At 40.3% G+C, this 21,390-nt stretch overlaps 1 protein-coding gene across 16 annotated transcripts in view; it reads right to left on the minus strand.

Moving 5' to 3' along the window:
- LOC102219759 (calcium/calmodulin-dependent protein kinase type II subunit gamma-like) overlaps nucleotides 1–21,390 on the minus strand; it is a 57,448-nt gene that overhangs the window by 15,251 nt on the left and 20,807 nt on the right. For 10 of the 16 annotated variants that reach the window (XR_002752242.1, XR_002752241.1, XM_023328084.1 and 7 more), the window contains exons 3-13: nucleotides 18,255–18,314; nucleotides 15,486–15,540; nucleotides 14,433–14,498; nucleotides 12,166–12,238; nucleotides 7,615–7,717; nucleotides 6,324–6,407; nucleotides 5,745–5,839; nucleotides 3,267–3,389; nucleotides 2,419–2,502; nucleotides 2,278–2,320; nucleotides 535–594 (exon numbers count right to left, since the gene is read on the minus strand). Coding sequence is in view for 14 of the 16 variants with exons in the window: in XM_023328084.1 (XP_023183852.1) it covers nucleotides 535–594; nucleotides 2,278–2,320; nucleotides 2,419–2,502; nucleotides 3,267–3,389; nucleotides 5,745–5,839; nucleotides 6,324–6,407; nucleotides 7,615–7,717; nucleotides 12,166–12,238; nucleotides 14,433–14,498; nucleotides 15,486–15,540; nucleotides 18,255–18,314 (846 nt within the window). In the remaining 2 variants the exon portion in view is untranslated. The remainder of the gene's footprint in view (nucleotides 1–534; nucleotides 595–2,277; nucleotides 2,321–2,418; nucleotides 2,503–3,266; nucleotides 3,390–5,744; nucleotides 5,840–6,323; nucleotides 6,408–7,614; nucleotides 7,718–12,165; nucleotides 12,239–14,432; nucleotides 14,499–15,485; nucleotides 15,541–18,254; nucleotides 18,315–21,390) is intronic. The other 6 variants (XM_023328088.1, XM_023328087.1, XM_005807848.2 and 3 more) reach the window with 1 other exon arrangement.

Raw genomic sequence — 21,390 nt, forward strand, 5'->3', positions numbered from 1 at the left:
AAGGTGGCAGCAAGCAGGCAGGCGTCGGTTCTCAAACGAGTCAAAACCGCTCATATTTGTATTTATGTTTAAAATATAAAAGGCTTTAGGGTGAAAGAGAGCAGCAGCAATCCGTTGTGTTAATGCAGAGCTGCAGCTTCGATAGGCGGCAGCTGGAAGGAGGTCAGAGGGTCATGCTGAGGGCGGGAAGGAGAGGGAGAGGGAGAGGAGAGGGGGGGCTGCAGGTAAACCACCGCCGCATTCTGCGCAGGAAATGAAAACATCCTGACCAGGAAAGGAGGCGCATTCATTAGAGCGTCAAGAACAGCAGCAGCAGGAGACCCGAAAGGTCAAGGGTCAAACTTCAACCTGCGCTTTTCCATTTATGAGCTCGTGTTCTGAGTGTGTGTGAGACGCCTCTGTGCTTTGATGACCACGGTGCAGCAGCGTGCAGGCAGCAGGCAGAGGCAAGGGGCACGGGGGGGGGGGGGGCGTCAAGCAGCCACATGCCGGCAGTCCGAATACGGATTGCACACCCGCTTCCAGCAGACGTACCTTCCTGAGCCATTGCTGCCGTGCTGGTGGTGGCAGCAGGGCTGGTGTGCTGCCGTCCCACTATTGGACAGAGAGGGGGGGGGGGGATTCCTCCAGTCACCGTTGTGCTCAAAAGTTTACACAACCCTGGCAAAACGTCTCATTTTCGCCACATTTTTTTCAGAGAATGTGAATGATACATTTAAATTAAAAAAAGTTTTCTTTCGCTCATGATTAGTTGTTTAGTGGAGCTGTTTACAGAAACAACCCTGACGACTCTGATTCCATCAATGTCAGCTTGAAACCTTCCACGTACGTCACTCCGTCGCGTGGTAAAACCTGGCGTCCAAGGCAAAAAGCCTCCAGTTATTATTTAAAATGTTCCTAACGCTGAGTTAAGGAGACAGAGATAGCGTGACCCAAAGTTCAGGTCGGGGGAAAAACTGACTTGCTTGATGGCCAGGGCTGCTGCGGCACATTTTAAGAATCCTACAATATTTGCCCTTGATTCACGCTGCGGTTGCAACAAGCGGCAAGTCGGAGCTGGAAGACGTTAAACGAAAGCTAAAAACAGGAGAGGTTACAACGCTTACTTAAATGGTGGTCTAAAAACAAAAGCGGTAAAATCTTAATTAAAATAACACATTTTGTCGAGCTCAGGCGTATAATTAAAGTTGACCATTTTGGGTCAAACCGGGCTTGGACACGGGTGGGTTAAGATTTTTCAGGCCCAGTCTGTCATGGTGGAACGCCTTATTTTGGACTCCTGAGTTCAACAAAGTTCATCACTCCAAGCAACGTTGATTCAGACATTTTTAGGTGTGCATGTGCCGTCTGCCAGACGTTCAGGTTTCTTTCTTTCTTACTTTCGTTAAGTCTCTACTTATTGTGCATCTTAAAAGTCCCACTGCTTTTTATCCCCCAAGTTACAAGTGAGGTTTTTTTTACATGTCAAATGTAAGAGTTGGGGAAACAGATATCACAGGAATTATCAATGCCAATAAATTGCAGTTATTACCTTTTTTATTTTTTAGATCAATTTTAACTACATTGTCCCGCTGATTCTTTGATAATAAAACATGCAAGCGTCTGGCTGGAAGCTAGAAAGTAAACCAATCACGTTACTGGTCACATCCCTCCCATGTGTGTATGAGGCAAACTCTTGATCAGGGGTGTATGGGCAGTTTCTCTATGTAAACTTCTGAGCACCGCTTAACTTTCTACCATAATGCATTTCATCGCACAGAGCGATTATTGAATTTCAACATTTTCCAAGTTTCACTGCACTACTCCACTTTCTTTAATTGGAAGTGAAGCAGCAAATGGAACAAAACACTCACAGAGTTTAATTGCATAATCTGATTATTCCCTTATGTGGGGGAAAAAAAAAAAAACTTTAAGTGATGCGGAAACGCATCGAGTCTGTTGTCTTCCGTCTCGTCTCGTGGCCGACAGTAATCCGCTGGAGCCGCGTTGCTCGCGTGAAAGCATGTAAACACAGTCGGTAGCATTAGCGCGTCGGCCTGCCAGGCCATCATTCGGCCCGCAAACACAAGCAACCTGAGCTCTCAGTGATCGAACTGCTTACCGTGACGAAACCTAAGCCTACCGTCCCAAAGTGTGAAGCGGAAACTGTGCCGTCAAGAGGAGGAAGACAGCGGAAGCAGAGCAACACTGACGTCTATTTGCCGTGTACAATCAATACGAGGTTTTTGCGGCTGTTTTAATGTGGGCACAGCTTTAAAATGAATTTGCCGAGCTCACCTGAAAAGTTCCTGGATACCAGCATTGTTGTGAGAATAGCTCCCTGTATTTAAGACAATCAGAAAAATCAAAAATAAAACGTCATACCTTGTGGGTGTTTTTTTTTAACATCTGAGGACCTCGAATCGTCTCAACACTCACCTTCAGTTTTCTCCTGGCGTTGAACTTGCGCAGACATTCAACAGTTTCTTGACGATGCATCATGGAGGCAACAGTGGAGCGTTGCTGCGCGTAGAAAAGACGCGTTATTACAGACTCATTCACCTTCATGAAAAACATCCCTTAAATACAGACAAACGGCAACTCCTGTGACTTCATGGAAATAAAAAAAAAAAAAGAAAAGGAAAATAATCTGGCCAAATAAACGCACAACTATTGTGGCTACATTGCGTAAATGAATCATCACAAATGGCATTCGAGATTTTTGCTCCCATTTTTAGCTTTTCACCAACACATCTGAGGAAACGGTCACCCACTGATACTGGGAAATGCTTGTTTTAGTAACAAGCATTAGGTGAAAAACATAAAGTTGAGTGCCGTCCGCAGAGTTACATGTAAGCGATGTTCTGAGCTAGTGGCACGAGAATAGGACCCTGAAGAGCTCCACATGTGATTTTTATTTGCTCAGATTTATAATCTCTGAATGACTCAAAATAGTCCTTATCTGCAATACAATCCTTCACAATTTTCCAGGCCCCAATCAGTATTTTATAATCAATCAAGAGCATTGAATCAGTCACTGGTATCCAGTAAAGCAAATAAAAGAAGTTTTAGATGCATCACTGATAAGACCCCTGCCATTTAAAGTCTTTGTCAATCTCCTCTCTGTATTGTGGTGTGGCTGAAAAAAAAAATCATCAAACAGATTTCTTTCTTATTATAGAGAAATAAATTGCCTGTTTTTCCTAATCACTCATAAAATAAAGGGGAAAAAAAGAGAGAGCTAAAGCTCCCAGAGGTTTTTTCTCTGATGTAAGAGTGTGACTTACGCAGACCCAGGGATGCTTGAGCGCCTGTTCAGCAGTGATTCTTTTGGCAGGGTTAATGGTCAACATCTGATTGATCAGATTCTTGGCCTCGGGGGTCACCGTGTCCCACTCTGGGGACGGAAACTGAAAGGAAAATGAGGACGAAGGCAGTGTTAAATAAAACCTCCATCGTCAATAAAAATGGATGCAAGTGCATTAATGTATCCTTTTAAAATCAGGCTTTTACTTGTGACCTTGTAAAGTTTGGTCTTTAGAATCCATGAAGAAATAAACAGTGAAATCCTAGATATTTTTTATTTTTTAAAATTTAAATCACCATTTTGGCATTAGTGAATTATGACAGCCTGATAATAGTCTTAAATCTGGAAATGATGACACAAACGGAGAGGAAGAGAAATTATTGGAAACGATTTTTCATAAACAGCCTTTTGGAAAAGGTTTTATACTATACATAAAATGTGGTAAAAATAAACAAAAACATACAAAAATGAAATATAAAAGTTTTAAAAAATTACACAGATAAAAAAAATGTAAGTAAAAAAAAAAAGAAAAACAACCTCATCCTAACATTAGAGTTGCCAGTAAATGTTTATGATTACCACAAAAGACAACATTCATTTTAGCTGCTAGTCACTGGCAAAAAAAGAAAGAAAAATAAATTAAAAGTATCTTGTTGACAGAAATGGTATTCAAGGAGTGTAAATTACTGGGCGCTTGCCTCAGCCACTTTATCTCTTTTTATGCACAATCATTAGATGTGGTTGCTTCAAACTCTGAAAATTAACACAGGCAACAAATTCTCCTCTCCCAGAGGATTATATGATCTAATAAATATGCTCATTGCTCTGTGATGGAGCGTTTCTTCCTCCTACAACAGCTTGGAAATCCTGCAGTAACAAGCAGTGAGTAATTAAAACCTAAATTTACATTTCCACATCACTCCAAAGACTTAAATCCGAGCTTTTCAGTAGACTGGTCTTGTCCTGCGGGCTTGATTGTTTGACACCACTCGGATCATTAAGACACAAATATGAAATGACGTTAAACGTTTTGGCGGTTTTCAGGTTTCAAGCGCATAAGTTTAACAGAGACAGACTTCATGGGCTTTTGTTGACGCAACTTTTGATGCTTACATTTGAATTTCAAAGAAGGAAGCGCCAGGAAGTCATGACGGAGTTCACAGATGTGAAATTAATGCTTTAGATCAACATTTTTCACTAGGCATTACTGAGCAAATAGTGCAACTCAAGATAACGTTGTGAACCCAAAGTGGAGCTGGTGGGCTGTTTCTAACTCCTGGAACCAACTTTATACCAACTGAGAAATTGCTTTAGTGTTCAGGTCTTCACTACAGCGCTTTGCAGAGGAATTCATACCAGGGATGTTGCATTGATTTGTGTCACGTTAAAGACGTGAGTGCATCGGAGCAGCAGCTGTGAAAAGCAGCCGCCCTTCTGGGGATAAAATGTACACCCATCGTTTTTCAGGTTTAATGCATCCATTGAATTTCGTCCATTAACGATGAGCTAATCTACACTTTCAAAAAAATACTTTTCCACCCATTTATTTCAGGGGGTTGTTGATGTCGTAAATGTGTAATCGTTAAACAGTGCAGACCGAACCGAGCGGCGACGATCCAGCCAAATGTGCCGTACCGTAATTCCGCCACACGTTGCGCTATCAGAAAAAGTCCAACGGTTCCTGAAATGGGAGACGTTGCGCTTTCCAGCCAAAAATCGGGTTATTACGGTAATCTCGCCCCCTTCGAAGCAGGGAGTAAAATTAATCTGAGGGGCGCCCTTTTAATAGACGGTAAATTGCTAAAATAACTTGCTAGATATTGAAAGTTCCATTTGTTATGGTTAAATGGGCAAAAATATTAATCACTGAAGGATTAAACAATACCTAAGGCTGCTCATCGACGAGCACCGCTAAAGAGGGTAGCCCGGCTAAGACAGGTGTTGCAAACAGAAACGCCAGGTAAATATGGTGGAGGCGCTGAAAATCAACATACCAGCTAATTTTAAATTAGTACAACTTACAAATTACACATTTGAGACAGAAAAATGCTATAAACGTGGAGGTCCGCCTTCAACAGCCTCAGGTTCTGACCCGTCTTTGACCAGGAGCTCCAAAAGTGATGAGCAACTTTTTTCACGCCATCCTCAGCATTTCTACAGTTTTCATGTACAAATTCCAGATTTTTCAGCTGTCCAGAGTTCCCGGTCCTTTCTTTTTACTTTTTAATATAACATACTAAAGTTCATAACACATTTATGGAGTTAATTTTGATAGCAGACAGGCTGTAAGTGTTACCTGCTAAATAAAGAAACTACAGCACCTTAAATCACAAATTCACTGCAAATATTACAGCAAATGTTCTGCAAAAAGGTGAATAATCTTGCAATTGTACACAGCAGAAAAAAGGTGAGGGATAGAGGTTAAAACAATACAAGAATATGACAAGGAGACACTCACATCATAGGCGCCAGCTTTGATCTGTTGATACAATTTGTGTTGGTCCTCATCCCAAAATGGAGGGTATCCCACTAGCAAGATGTAGAGGATCACACCTGGAAAAAGTCACAAAAAATAAGTATACTTATATTAAAAAAGCAAGTGAAATATAGTATTTCTTAATGACCCTGAACAGCAAACATCAAAAGTTGGAAATGGAAAAAAAAACATGTGGCTATCAGTTTTTGAAACCATTGGACTAAGTCCAATGGACTGTTAAATGTAAGACTATCAAATGATAAATGATTCCTCTTTGAATTTATACAGAATTAAAAAAAAATACTTTCACATTTAAAAAATTCAACAACCTAAAAGCTGGAAGATGAAATGAATGAGTTTCACTTGAAAAGCGGAGGATTCCTTGTTAAGTTTCATCAGATGGAAGGAAAAGACAGAGCATAAATAAATAAAACAAACCGACATGAAATTCATGGGAACATGCCGTCAAAAATGAGCACAGATGAAGAAAAAATTATGCATTCAGTCTGAGATTAATGGGTTGTGTTTGTAATCTGAAAATAATAATAGTAATTTTCTGACCACATGCCCAGATGTCCACCGGCTTGCCGTACGGGTCCTTTCTCAACACCTCGGGCGACAAATATCCTGGAGTTCCAGCGAAACCTGTCAAAAACAAAGCCATCTCTGTGGAAACCGTTTCCAAGAAAGCTAACAAAGAAGCTAATAAAGCTGGGGGGAAATCAGCATGCCGGTGGGGTCAAACGTCTTTTTGATAAAATGCACATTTCACATTTTTCCTATGCAAAAAGTGGGAACTGCTGTGTAATCTAATCTTAATTTTGTACTATAACCTGGATAGAAATTTTCAGCGAGGATTGACAATGCACAGTTGAGTTTATAATAATCTTATCCCCACTGCAAATTTACTTTTTGTTTAAGCCCATAAATTAGGTGTTTGACTATTAATACTACGTGGATTTCAGCCAAATTGAAAACTAAATCCTATTGTAAGAGACGGCGACGTTCTTGAAGTTACTCTTCAACCTAAATGATTGTTTTCCGGAGAATAGATTTGAAAATCAGGTGTAGTCTCAAACACATTTGACTCAACTAAACAAAACCTGCACTGATTCCAACAGGTGTGCTTAAAGCAGAGCCCCTCAAATAAATGAACGCACGGTGTGTACGATTTTAATGTATGTTTTTCAAAAAGATTTCAAAAACGTTCAGAAAAAAAAATAAATCCTTGACTTACACAAACAAATAAAATGTTCCATGAAGAGCAGCTAAAAGTAAAATCCACAACTTTAACGTTAACAGGAAAGTGTCTGTGTATCATAGCTGCAAACAGAGGACACCATCAAGGACAGCCATCAGATTTCAGATGAAGGTGGGCAAATAAATTCAAGTGCCAGCAAGTGGGAGGAAATAATCCTTCAACATTTCCAATGAAGAAAACCTCTGGGCACACAAACCCAAAGCTGAACGGCTGTACCCATCAGGAATTGGACTAAAAGTAACCAGGAGTGCTGCCAGAAGCTGGCGTCCACGTATAAATCAGGTTTGATGAACATCGTATCATAAAAAGGCTTCACTTTCTTTTATCTGGACCCCCATTAACTGCAGTCGCCCGCATCTACTCTTGGGGTCCGTACACTCAACATTAACCGCTAAGTACTAAACATGATTGTCAAGAAGAAGTTGAATCATTTCGAGGTTGCTGTGGTCGTCAAGTGTGGCATTAGGTGTAGCTGCACACGGACTTTTAAAAAACTTGGATCCCTTCCCGTGCCCTGACGAACTCACTGAAGGAAATGCTGCTGTGGAGCGCCAACGCTGCGGAAGGAAGCAGAAAGCGGCCGTTTCTTACCGAACCACGCCTGCTGGTCCCCCTGCACCTCGATGGCAAGTCCGAAATCCGCGAGCTTCACAGCTGCTCCCTTCATCTTACTGGCGAGGAGAAGGTTTTCTGGCTGCAACACACGCAGGCGGATCATTTGAGAGGACCGAACGCAAAGTGAAGCTGCAAGCTCCTCTCTCTCGCTTGGTTTTACTTTGAAATGTCAGAAACTCAAATACAGGAACACCGCTTCAACTGTAAAACTTAAGAAAAGCCATTTATCTTACTTATAAAAAAAAAAAACATTAAATACCGCAAAACAGACCTTGGCTAAATGATGAGCAACAAGTAGATGTGTGTAATTAGTGGCAATAAGCACGGATCCTCCTTCCAGAAATGTCTCGTCACTTGAGAGAGCTTTAGGAGTGCGATGACATCTGCATCTGTACTGAAGCATGATGAGGTTGAGTTGGTTACTGAGGACTGCCTGAGAGGAAGAACCTTTTCATCTACATGCCATGGTATTTACCCCAGCACTTTGACCGTGTCTTGTTTTGTCACATCATCGAGCGAAAGCCGGGCTTTGGAAAAGGTTAAAATGTCTTACATCACGTCAGAAAAACACAAACAGGAGAGAAGATGACCACTTTTTACAGTTTTAGATGTACATTAATAAAGGGCTGCACAATATTTTATGATTACATCGTCATTGCAATGATGACGATATAATCATAAAATTCCAAATGTCAGAGTGGTGGAAGGACAGGTGAGAACAAAGAGAGAAGAAAATAAGCATGTGTCACAACTGATACGGTGATCGCAATATTTACCAATAATATCCCCAGTGCAAGAATTCCTAACATCTAGCTTTTTTCTCCACTCCTACAAAACTTGAATATTTTTTCCGGACACAGACCAACCCTCAGGTCTAACAGACTTCGTGTTTAATTTTTTAAGTTTTTCTCCATTTTGTGAAACGACTCCAAAAAATGGAGCACCAGAGTCAACTCTGCTAAACACAATTCTGTGACCTACAAACAAACAGCGCTTCATGTGATCTTTAACAACTCGGTTATTGTTTCAATTTGATATTTGAGGTTTTCTGACTCTTGGCTTTCTCGCAATATTTTTTTGCGAAAACATGACAACGTCTTTATTTCACTAACTCAGGTACCGACATACACAGTTTTTCAGAACACCGTTCCTTTCGTCAAGATGCGGTGACTGTGGAGGCCACTGACACATCTTATGTTTTCCCCTCATCAAAAACATGCCTGGAGTGTTGCCTTGACTCTTTCATGCATGTTTGAGAAATCCTATAATCTCCCATGGCAACCGTTCAGCTGTGCAAAACGCCTGGCTGGACTTAGCACCGCCTTCCAGACGCAGCTCCTCCTTGAAGCTGCCTCACAGAGCAGCCCTCCTCCCCAAATCCCCTGCTCAGCTCCTTCAGACTAGCCAGCAGCAGTTAGCAACCATCTGATGGAACTGCACATAGGAACTACTTCTTAGTGCAACGCTGGTAAAAAAAAAAAAAAAAAAAAAACAACAAACCAAAACAACAAAAATAAACTTTGCTAAAGAATTAATAGAGGAGTTGATGTTGTTTTGACTTCCTGTCGGTGGAGTTTTTAAAAAGACAGAGGCCCAATTTCAAGGCGTTAAATTACAAAATAAATTTTCTTTGTAGTCATATTTGATATATATTGTATTTTTATAACAACTGAAGTTAACAGTTTTTACGTGATTATGCTATAAAATGATTCTATGTGCCTGGAAAACACATAAAGAATGTTAGGAGGTTAGTTTCCCTGTACGACCCCAATTATTTATGGCAGATATTGTGGTATCTGCCATACCACAATCTCCATCTCTGTCTCTGTTGTCACATGACCTTTCACCTGAAGACTACTTGACAATTAATATTAAAACTCTACCAACATAACCGCACATAGCACTTTGGTAACCACCTTCTACGCATGGATGTTTTCTTCCACAACCAAAGTGCAAACCAGTTGATCTTTTTATATAGTATCTGCTACGCTTGTACAGCAGCACCAACTCTCCTCGGTCTGCTTCTTTTCACATGTCAGCCCTCGTCATCTAGCCGCACATCCTTCATTTTTCCTACAGCCTCCTCCACCGCCCGCCCATCAAGCCCACGAGGCCCTGATCCGACAATAGGAAATAAAGAAAAGGGGGGAGCGGAGGAACCAGAGAGCTTTTCTGAAGCAACAGAACCAGACATGCAGAGATAGATAGATGGGAGGTGGCATAATGAGTCCCTACACCGGCGCAGCAGCAGCCGGGTGACCTCACCCCCTCTGTTACCATGGCAACCCCGCCTGCCACCAGCATTCAACTCTTTTCTCTCTAATTCCCCAACACCGCCGCCGCCTCTCCTCTAAGTGTGCGGCCCTCCCAAGATGGCAAGAAGGCAGAAAATATGAAACGTGCGCAGGAGGTTACGTTTCAGTACGGCTCAATTTGTTCGCACCGGTTCAGTTTTTCTGATTCTAAACGCAGAAGCTGCTTACTTTCCTCTGTGTTCTTGGAAAAATACCGTGTTTTTTTTTTCTCTTTTCTTATGTTTTGAGAATTGTTCCAACAAAAACCTGAAAATGTGCTGCCTTGATACAACATTAACTGGTATTTCTGCCCCTGCTCCCCCCCCCCCGGAGTAATTTCCAATACTCTTCACAGAGTCTACTGAAAAGGAATGTGGTTACATGACTAAGGAAACATCAGTAGGATGTTGGTTAGATGAACAACGAATCACTGACGTCTATCACTTCGGAAAAGGCTTACAAAGCTGTTTGGGACTCCAGCAAACCACAGTGAATTTATCTACAAGTTAGGAAAAGCAAAATTACTCCAAGAGCTCGCTGACGAGTCATTCGAAAGGTCCCAGAAGAATCCAGAATAACATCTGAAGCACAAAAATAATCAAAGTACAGACTTTGGCGTGGCCAAGTTCAGAGTTCAATCGGATCAAGATGAAAAGGCAATTCATGTTGTTGATTTGGACAGCTTTTACAATAAATGCAATCATCTTTTAAAAAGTTTGTTTTTGATAAATGCTGCATTTTAACATCCATTAAACCTTTTTGTCTGTTAGTGAAAACACAAAAAGTAAGAAAATTGTTTTTGGCATTGACACCACCTGAAAAATATCAAGCATAAAAAGGCAATAGGCTAACAGACTGGATTATTCAGCACTGATACCAGATTTCTAGAACCGTATAAAGTTTGTCCAACATTTAGTCTATTTGTGAATATAAAACAGGAAAAGATTTTACCAAGAATATTGCAAAAATATTCTCAGTCAGTCAAATATCGTCACATCTCATGAGCTGCATGCATTGCTACGCCTCTTACAGCCATACAGCTAATATTTACAGCTGTTGGTGTTCATTTGCACTCGTGGTTGAAATTTTACCTCAGAGTTACAGTTTTACATCTGCATATGCACTTGTTGCAAACTGCCTACGGCAAAGTTGACACAAGCACACATGCATATGTCAAGAATGATAAAATTAAACACTTTTTTTTTCTATGTGGTGCTTTAACCTACTCGTTTAAAGAAACAGTCTTGAAAATTAATTTAGACTAAATGAAGGCATTTAGTCCGCACAAGAACTAGGTTGTTTTATTTTTGTTTAGTTTTGCAAGTACTTGTAATTTCTTTTAAAAATGAACTGAATGCAGTAGTGGCGCAGCACAAATGCATGGAGAGGCAGGTGTGTATTAAGAACATTTCTCCACAGTCACCTTTTATCATTTCTGTTCTGCCATCTTGTGATATTTGTATTCATGAGCAAACGTACAAAGAAAGAAAGAAAAAAAAAGAGAAAAATCTGCATTAGCTGAGCTCACTTTTCAGAAGACACATTTTTACACCATCACAAAAAGAGCAACAGAAGCATGCTGAATTACTTATTCAAAGAGAACTGAATTATTTAAAGCTAAAAGTTGGAGGCTGAACTAAAGTTTGACGAAACAACGAGCGGGCGCAGGTATCAGGGTTTTTCAGTCTCAGGTAAAACTGGGGGCTTTAAATCAACCTCGTCGTGTTTTCAAATTAAAACCCCTGCCGCTGTGGGGGAGAGGGAGAAGAATCTGCTTCTGAAAGGTGTGCAGGTTTTTCCATGCGGTAACCAGTAACTGGCCGTCATCACACACACACACACACGCTATTAATAGCAGCTGGTCTGCTTTCGTCACTCCTCGGCAGTGCAGTAGGGAGGAGAGGAGGGGGACAGAGTAGAAAGGGTGGAGAGGAGGGAAGGTGGGGTAGAGGGGGGGGGATGAAAAAAAAGGAAGAAGGATGTAGATGCTGAGATGCCATGAGAGTTGGAGAGCAGAGAAGAAAAAGCTGCTGAGGCGAGCGATGACGCGCATCCCAGAAGTTGTTCTTGACGTCACCGCGTGATGTCCGTGCGGCGCAGGCCGAGACCTGTTATGCATCTGTCCGCCCGGCGCACCTTTCGACCGCACTCGCGCGCCCTGGGTGTGCGGGGCATTTACTTTGCCGGATGCAATAAAAGCTCTTCTAATATTCATCAGTGTCTGGTAGCTCACCTTGAGGTCTCTGTGGACGATATCGTGCTGGTGGATGTGACTGATGCTCTCCAGGATCTGATTGATGCAGTGGCTGAAAGAGACAGCAGGCAAGACACGCCGGTCAAACCGCGGCGCCACGACGACCGATATTAAAGAAAAAGAAGAAAGAAAAAAAAAACCCACACACACACCAAGCAACTTTAAAATGACTATACAGGCTAGATTTTAAGGGTATATAGAAAATCCTAAGAACAAATAAAAATAATCTTTCTTTTCGGGCTTTCATAATAACGCACGGTCTGATTTGAAAAATAACAAATCAGCCTCTCCCTGGGGAGACAGTCCGGCACATGGGCAGCAAATTGGTGACAAACATCCATACTCAGCAAACTGAGAGCATCAATTCAGCTCCGGCTTCTGTCTTAATAGCCCGTGATGAGTCGAGTCATGTAAACCATATCGAGCAGAAAGCGCTCTCACGCAGATATGCGAACTCTAATGGGCTGCAGGAAGAAATCATCGAGTGCTGAAAGGCTGAGCAGAGGACATTCGTTTCAGCTGGAGTTAAATGTCTGAAAGCCAACAAAATAAAGAGCAACAATTTGTGTTACGTTAATTTAAGTTACTGTGTAACGGGGCGTCTGGTGAGACGAGAGCATAAAAGATGATGTGGACTTGATTTCAGAAGCTGTTGGAGCTAAAGCAGCTGATTCTTTGTGCTTCCAGCACAAAACCAAACATTTGCCTTATTCTACAGAGAATAACTTCAGCTTTGCTCCCTTAGAGTTTAATTTATTAACCTTTGCATTTGGAGTCAATATAGTTGTATGATCTAAATGGTTCCTACCTCAGACATAACGGCCTGCAGTCCTGTGTGAATTTCAAAGTAAAATCTTAAACTGAGGAGGGAAGAATCTTTAGGATAAAAAAAAAAAAACTATCTTGTAATAAGCTGCAATAAAGAGTAAAACTGTTTATGTTCAAGCACCACCATTTATTTGGTTGTGCTGGATGGCACCGTGTTAAACTCAACCTACCAAAAAAAAAAAAAACTAAATCTCACCTTAAAGGGAATGTTTTCATTCAGAAACGACCAAATAATTGGATACTTTTATGATTAGCATTTGGTTAAGATGCTCGGAGGAGGGAGTCACTTTGATAACTTTCCAAAACTACTTAAAAACATCTATTCAGAGTTTAATACGATATATACAACAAATTTAAGGTAAGATCATTTTATTTATATAGCACATGTTCAGCAACGAGGCAGTTCAAAGTGCTTTACATGAATTAGAAAGAAATACAAACAAAACAACAAACCAAAGGAAAGAGCAAAAGGGGGAAAAAAGTCTATAACTACATATTGGTTCCCCATGTTTAGAGTAGTCTGTAGTTTATAAACTAGTAGAGCTTAGAACAATGCACCAGCCAGTGAAATTCTTGATTTTTCAATTCATGTCCACTCCAACCCTCACCAATATCCACGAGTTATGATCATGACTGAAACATGAAAGCAAATCTCAAACCTTTTGATGACCATCTTGATTACCAGCTACATTATGACCACAGAGGGGCCTGTAAAAGGACTTCTCTACATAACTGTATGTTGCATATTACTGATTGTCTACACATATTTTTGTACTGAAATTATTGTTATTTTAAGTTTATGTTATTATTCCTAAAATCTAGTTAAGAATTTAGAGGTAAAGTGCTAAATACCACAAAAGCCTACTGTAACATCCGATAAAAACCTAAAAATAGGAGAACAACTTTGTCACGATTTATTCATCAAATTAAATTTAAAAGGTCTGAGTCACTCGGTCAGAAGTAAAACTCAACCAGCAGATTAGTAGCACAGTTGAAACCGTAAGCAGTTTCTTCTCCCAAAGCACAAACTACATTAACCAACATTTTGTGCTTTCATAACTTCTCTGCGTTGACAAAAAAGCCTCCACTAAAACCTGCGGGGAGTTCAAAGTTTCAAACTTTAGATTCGTTTAACAGTGTCTTAAAAAACATCAACAAGTAAGACATGACAAATGAGCCACAAACAGTTTATATATATATATATATATATATATATATATATATATATATATATATATATATCCAGTATATACATATATATATATATATCCATCACTTCTGCATTACACTGAGGTACATTTTCAGTCAGCACGATGCCTCTTCTGGTATCACATGAATTTCTTCCAAGCAATAAAATAAATACAAAAATTATTATGGAGTATCTGATCCGCGACTTGGAGAAAACCGTCATGATTTACCTGGCGTCCGCCTCGCTGTAGTACTCTCTCGCAACGATGTCCTCAAACAGCTCCCCTCCGGTTACGCTGCAGACACGGATGCAACAATAAGTTAGTCGACATGTTTATACTAGCAAACTTCTTGTTTTCTCTGTTTAAATAAAGTGCCTTTTAAAGGGGCTCATGCAAGATGTCTTCTGGTGATGTACGCTTGTGATGACACGTCTGAGGGTCTGGTGAAGCTCGATTTGTGCTTCAAGAAGCCACTTAGCACGTTACCGGCAGCTTTTTCAAGTTTCTATGTGTTCTAAAATATAATCTAATGCTTAATTCATTCGTCCCAGTCTGTTCGACGGAGCAGCGTGTGCGACATCAATGCAGCTGAATCCGTACCTGCCTGCCCACATTAGGAGCAGCACACTTATTCTTTATGCAAAATTTTGCAAGTAAACGCAACAGAAAGACCGATTTTTGGAGAGTCTGGAACCTGTAAAACAAATTTCCAGAGGTACAGCAATAAATACAATTGCACAAATCTTTTAAATGAGAAATATATATACACACACACACACACACACACACATATATATATGTATATACATACTGTATATATATATATATATATAAAACCAAACAATTCTGCTTTAAAAATGATCTAAAATCCAATACTGATGATCCTATTTTATTCAATTTGAAAAAAGCGCTTCAAATTTACTTCCACTTTAAATTAATAATGTTACACCTGGCTGAGTTATATAAGATATTGCATGCAGTAGTTAAGGTCAAAATTATTCATACCCCTAACAGATTTAAATTTAAAAGTATTCTCATCCAGTCAAGCAGCTTGTTTCTCAACATATTACATTTGTTACATGCTATTTTAAAAAAAAATCAAAAATGATTGCTATCCTTCTGGATAATGAATGGAAAAGTTCTCATTAGCATTTCAGCAAAGGAAGCTTTTATCCCAATCTCTAACCAGCTTTTTGAGTGCTTTACTAGTATTTAGATGATGAATCTTGAAGCTGGAAAGCCTCTTTACCATCACCCTAATCTTTAGTTAGGTTTACTTACAGGTCAAAGACGAGGTAATGGAAGCCTTCCTCTGCAATGCTCTCATGGAGTCGTACTAAGAGGCAGAAAGAGAGAGAGTCTTTAAATAAGAGCCAGTTAGCTGGATCAGAAAGCACCGCCAACGCTAATTAGCTTCTATAAAGCAAACCTCAATGTGCCATCGATGAACCGAAAGCTTCAGACAGACAGCCGGGTCAGAGGTTATGACTACGAGATTTCTTGTGCACATAAGAAGGAGCAGTGTGGCATTAATAACATTTATTGAGAAAAAAAAAAACTGCCACAAATTTGACATTAAGCTCTAAATTACATTTGGGTATCTGGACTAGAGTATCTCCTTTGGAGTCTTTTCTACTATATAAAAAGTTTCAATAGTGACGCCAACGGTTTAGGTGCAGCTAGTTTAAAATCACACCACAATACTGACGATCCACCTTTCACGCTTCATAAGCAATGCCCATTCTGGCATTAATCTGTTCAGTCTATAGCTGGATAAAGCGCCTTTAATGACAGAGAACGACTTCAGTCAAGTCTCAATCGAAACAACAACAGGCTGTTGCTGTTATTGCCATGGCAAGGTTGTCACAATCAGAGACTGAGGAGACGAAGGCGGTTGTCAAAAGCCAGGCCCTGGAAAAACACCCAACTGGGAAATCTTTTAGTAAAAAAGATTAAATAAAGCAACCCAGGTGAAGGGCACCAGAAGAATAAAAACGCAAAGGCAGAGTTTAGTGGGATCCCAAAAGCACAATGTGGTTATGTAGGATTTACTGAACGTGTTCTTAAAGGAAGGCCAGCTGGGATGGGCTGAAATCGTGTTAGGAATAGTCCCAACATGTTTAGCAGTGGAACTGTGCTGGTTTTAGAGGTGAAGATAGTGACATTAAATCTCAAGTCAGACTGAAACTCATCCGTTCTGTTTCAGATTTCAGTATTTCTAGGGAAACAAGACGAGTGAGAAGGGAGATTTCCAGAGTGTCATAGCTTTACAAGTAAAACTAAATTTCACTATCAGTCCATAAAACCTTTAATTCAATGCACTGTGCTGGTTCAAAAATGTAATGTACTCTAAGCTGATGAAGCGAGACCAATGAAACCCAGCCTCTAACAAGTCTTGTTTGCACGACGCTACATGGTATGATAAGAACTACATGCCATGTCAAACAAACGCTCATTTCCTTCCTCTCTCCAAACGACCCCTGCCTTTTGTTTGCATTTCCCACAGCAACAGAGGAAAAAGGTCTGATGACCTTTTGAGGCGATTCCCAGGCAATAGGTAGCGCATATCCCGGGGTTTGACGACAAGAGTATCCTGGCACTTTGCGCTTCCGCAGGTGACCCCTGCTTTCTACGTTTTCGAAGCTGTGCAACGTAAAGGACACTGGAAGATATAAAGTGTGCTAGTAATGAGATTAGCGAGATTAAGGTTTAGACACAAGGCACACGATGTCAGCGCCGTTTAGAAACTCTGCAGCTTATTGGAGTCGTCTGAACGGGAAGCGGCTGCTGGCCAGCCTGTCGCATGCAAATATCCCAAAGAGAAACCCAGCAGGGAAGCGGCTGGTTTGACTATCACCCAGTTAGCTCCAGAGCTGAACTCAACAATGCTTTTTGTTTCTGCTCTGTTGTCCCGCGCACTGTTTGGGATGTGAAACGACAACCGCAGGGGTTCCAGGCGAAACGAGAAACTGAGGGTTTTCACATCCACGTCGGACCAACACAGAACTGAGCTGTATCTGTTCACGGGTTCCACTATGCTTGTCTTTAGCGGTGGGTGAAGACATGAGGTAGATTAATGAAATACTTTAATGATGAATGATGATGCCTAATAATCTCAGTCTTGACCTACTCGGTCCAGTTCTGAACTATTGCATTGATTTGGATCGGATCTAGTCGCGGCCGTTCTACAGCTGGTCCTCTACAAAAGGCAAAAAAAAAAAAGGTTAAAGAGTTTGGGGGTTTTAAAGATTAACAGTATTCATATACCTCACACTTGCCTTTTTTGCCTTCTGTTTCATTGCAATCACAACATTTTTTTTATAGGATTTTATTTAAACAATAAGTGGCACATCGTTGGAAAAATCTGAAAAAGTGTGGCCTACAAATGTATTCAACCTTTACTCCCTAAAGATCCCTAAATAAAATCTGATTTTATCCAAAAATAAAAAGGCAGAAATAATCAGAAAGAGAAAGCTTCAAGAAGTTTGCCACAAACCACGAAGGGAAAACAGCAAGCAGCTAATAAAAAAAAAAGGCACACCACACTTTAGATATTTATTTGTAAAAATTCTTCAAAACTGTTAGATTGTTTTCCCCCAGACAGTGATTTATTTTGACCTACTAAAAGAATCTCAAGACCTAACACTGAAGTAAAAGGCAGAACCAAATGGGAGAAAGTTGAAAAAGTATGAATATCTTTGCAAAGTACTCAATTTTAACTTAAAACATTTTTGTCAGAAGAGTTTTGCAGTAAAACATGTCAGACCAAAACTCCCACACAGACTCTACGGTTTCAGATTTTTACAGGCAAAATTAAGTTCTTTATCTGATGTTCTTTATTATTACTTTAAATTCTGTTTTCGCCTTGTACACACAGGAGACAAAAGAAAAGGTCAAATCAAATAGAAAAACTCAAACGATGAAAGAGCTGAGCCAAAACTTTCAAGGATTGTGAATTTGTTGGTCTACAAAAAACTTGACTTAAATCTGGAAAATTGGTCAGTCAGCATCGTTATGCTGCACATCTGTAGCTCGTCAGAAGGGACCTACCTATGTTTGGATGTTTGAGCATTCGACAGATCCTGGCCTCTCGCTCCAGTTTCTGATGATCTGTGGTCAAAAAGGAAAACAGAAAATAAGAGTAGAGAAAAAATTAGATCCAGTCAGTTCCAGGATCAGCAGCTATTAAGTTACACTCGTTCTTTTTTTTTCACTCCGGTTATAGATGGCCAGAATCCCAACAAAGAAAAAACATCACTTCTCGGAAAGTCTCTGAATGCGTCAGCCTTAAACAGCACAACGCAATAAGTTAAAGTAAACACAGCAGCATCTCACACTCACTGTACAATAAATTGAAAACAGTCTTCTCTCGTATCACTTTTCACTCATTTCTTCACCCATATTGCTCGCAAATAAACAAATTAGCTTATATGTGAACATTTGTTCCTCTATTTGTTTTGTTAGAGGCTAAATTGAAAGCATTCTTAATATGTAGAAATCAAGAGCGAACCGTCTCTGAAGTTCCACTTATTCCCCGTCTGTCCTCGACTCGTAACATCTCCCATTAAACTTGTCATTTGAGCATCACAAACAAATCAGATGGCTTCGCATGAAAGGACCAACGCAGCACAAAAAAGCAGAAGAGGCAGCTTTGTCACGAACAGACGGCGACACGTAACGTATAGGGGTCACTCAAAACACACACGATACGAGCGCACGCTTTATGCACTTAGTGAAATGGGTCCGGTGGGCCCTGATCTAATCTAATCACTATCCATTTAATGACTCTAATGACATGAGAAAGTCCATGTGCGCAGACAGATTGGTTTTAAAGCAGACAGTGGATGGATGGCCTGGCCGACCGTCAGAGGTCAAGTTCGTCATGCCCGTCTTGTCAGGAAGCAGCTGCTGCTCTCCAACGCAGACGGCACATGAACTCACATGCCTGAACAACCCTAATCCCCCCGACCCATCCCACACAAAGCTTTTGGGCCATTATGTATAAAATCTAAAAAAAAAAAGAAAAAAGAATAAGAAATAGACATTTCTATGGTGGCCGACAGGTGCAAATGCGCAGCAAAAGAGAAAACATGCAAACAAAAAAGAAGACACCCCCGAATGAAATGCAGCAAACAAAAAGAGAGACGCAAACACCCCCGAATGAAATGCAGCAAATAAAAAGAGAGACGCAAACACCCCCGAATGAAATGCAGCAAATAAAAAGAGAGACGCAAACACCCCCGAATGAAATGCAGCAAATAAAAAGAGAGACGCAAACACCCCCGAATGAAATGCAGCAAACAAAAAGAGAGACGCAAACACCCCCGAATGAAATGCAGCAAACAAAAAGTGTTGAAAACGGAAGTGCTCCAGACCACTAGGGGGAGTCAGAGAAAATAGTATTCATTTCTATGGGACCAGATGCAAGATTCAGAGAAAGAAATTTGAAAGAAAGTAAAGGTATCTCTCTGAATCTTGCATCTGGAAAGTGTGATTATTGTGAGAAGTCTGAAACAATAGAGCATGTTATTTTAGAGTGTTGTAAGTATGAAGAAGAGAGAAGATGCATGCTGAGAGAGTGTGTAGGTATTAAAGAAAGGTTTAATTTAATAAAATTTTTGAGGAGATTTCGGGAGTAGACATATTCAAATAATTATTCGGTATCTTAAAAAAACAAAGCTATTTCATAGGATATGAGTAGAGCAAGTTGGGTGTGAATGTGTAAAGAATATCAAAGAGGGGTATATAAAGTTATAAGCAAGTTGGATAATATAAGCAGGTGTGTATGTGTGGGGGTATGTTTAATCAGGAGTTAATGGAGGGAAAAGGTAGAAAGTGAAAGTTTATAGACCATCTCGAACCACACTCCATACTGGTAAGTGGCGGTAATGCTACTGTAAGTTTGTTGCCAACCACCAATAAATACCAAGAAGAAGAAGAAGAAGAATCTTGCATCTGGTCCCATAGAAATGAATACTATTTTCTTTGACTCCCCCTAGTGGTCTGGAGCACTTCCGTTTTCAACACTTTTTGTTTGCTGCATTTCATTCGGGGGTGTTTGCGTCTCTCTTTTTGTTTGCTGCATTTCATTCGGGGGTGTTTGCGTCTCTCTTTTTATTTGCTGCATTTCATTCGGGGGTGTTTGCGTCTCTCTTTTTGTTTGCTGCATTTCATTCGGGGGTGTCTTCTTTTTTGTTTGCATGTTTTCTCTTTTGCTGCGCATTTGCACCTGTCGGCCACCGTACATTTCTGCTCTAAACATCTAATTAAATGTATCGCTGTGATTTATTGGCTTGATCACATTTAAATCATGTTGACACATCTGTGGAATATTTCGACAGCATTTGAATAAAGAAATGATAATTTAAAAAATGCCCACACCAGCGTGAGTTATCCTGCATCAAAATCAAATTATTCATGTACTTCTGATTTCTGCACACTGGTTACAGTGTTTGAAGGCTACGAACGAGTCGGACTCTCTCCTCTCATGAGGCAGAGAAGATGCACAGCCATGTAAACACCTGAAAGTACAGAAATGACAAAAATAAACGTTTCACCCCAAATATCACACCTTGAATTATTATTTGGCCTTAAATTATGTGAAACATCTGGGAGCGACGTGTGTTACCCATATGGCTCATCTTCCAGGGCGTCATTCAAACAGGTGGCACACAAGCAATTCGAAGAGCGATTAAAATAAATTTACTGAACAATAAAAACTACTGTCAGTTGCACCTCATACACGCTCTACTGTCCTTTTACATGTGCAGTTGAAAGGTTGTGTCCAGGCTTAACACTGTCATGAACCAAAGCTGCCTAATGACCCTGAAGTTGGCGTTTGATTTGCAGCTTCTAATTCTTCACAAAACTAAAGGGTTAGATCATAGATTGCATTTGATTATCTCCAACTCAAAATCCAGCTTTAAAATTCTTAAGGCATTCAGAGTTGGACTTTTGCAACATATCAACATTTTCCTGGAAAAGGACTTTCCAAGACCAACCCATATTGTAAAAGCTACAATATGGGAACCACCTGGAATTATTTTTGCACTCATTTTCTATAGATCCAGACACATTCGCTTCTTGGAACTCGCTTTCTTGAAAGCACTTCGAACTGGATTGGTTGAAAAATATATGTAGTTTATTTCTAGCAAAAAACATAGACAAAACAGTAACTAAAAATCTC

Source organism: Xiphophorus maculatus, chromosome 22 (assembly GCF_002775205.1).
Source record: "Xiphophorus maculatus strain JP 163 A chromosome 22, X_maculatus-5.0-male, whole genome shotgun sequence".
NCBI lineage: Eukaryota > Metazoa > Chordata > Actinopteri > Cyprinodontiformes > Poeciliidae > Xiphophorus > Xiphophorus maculatus.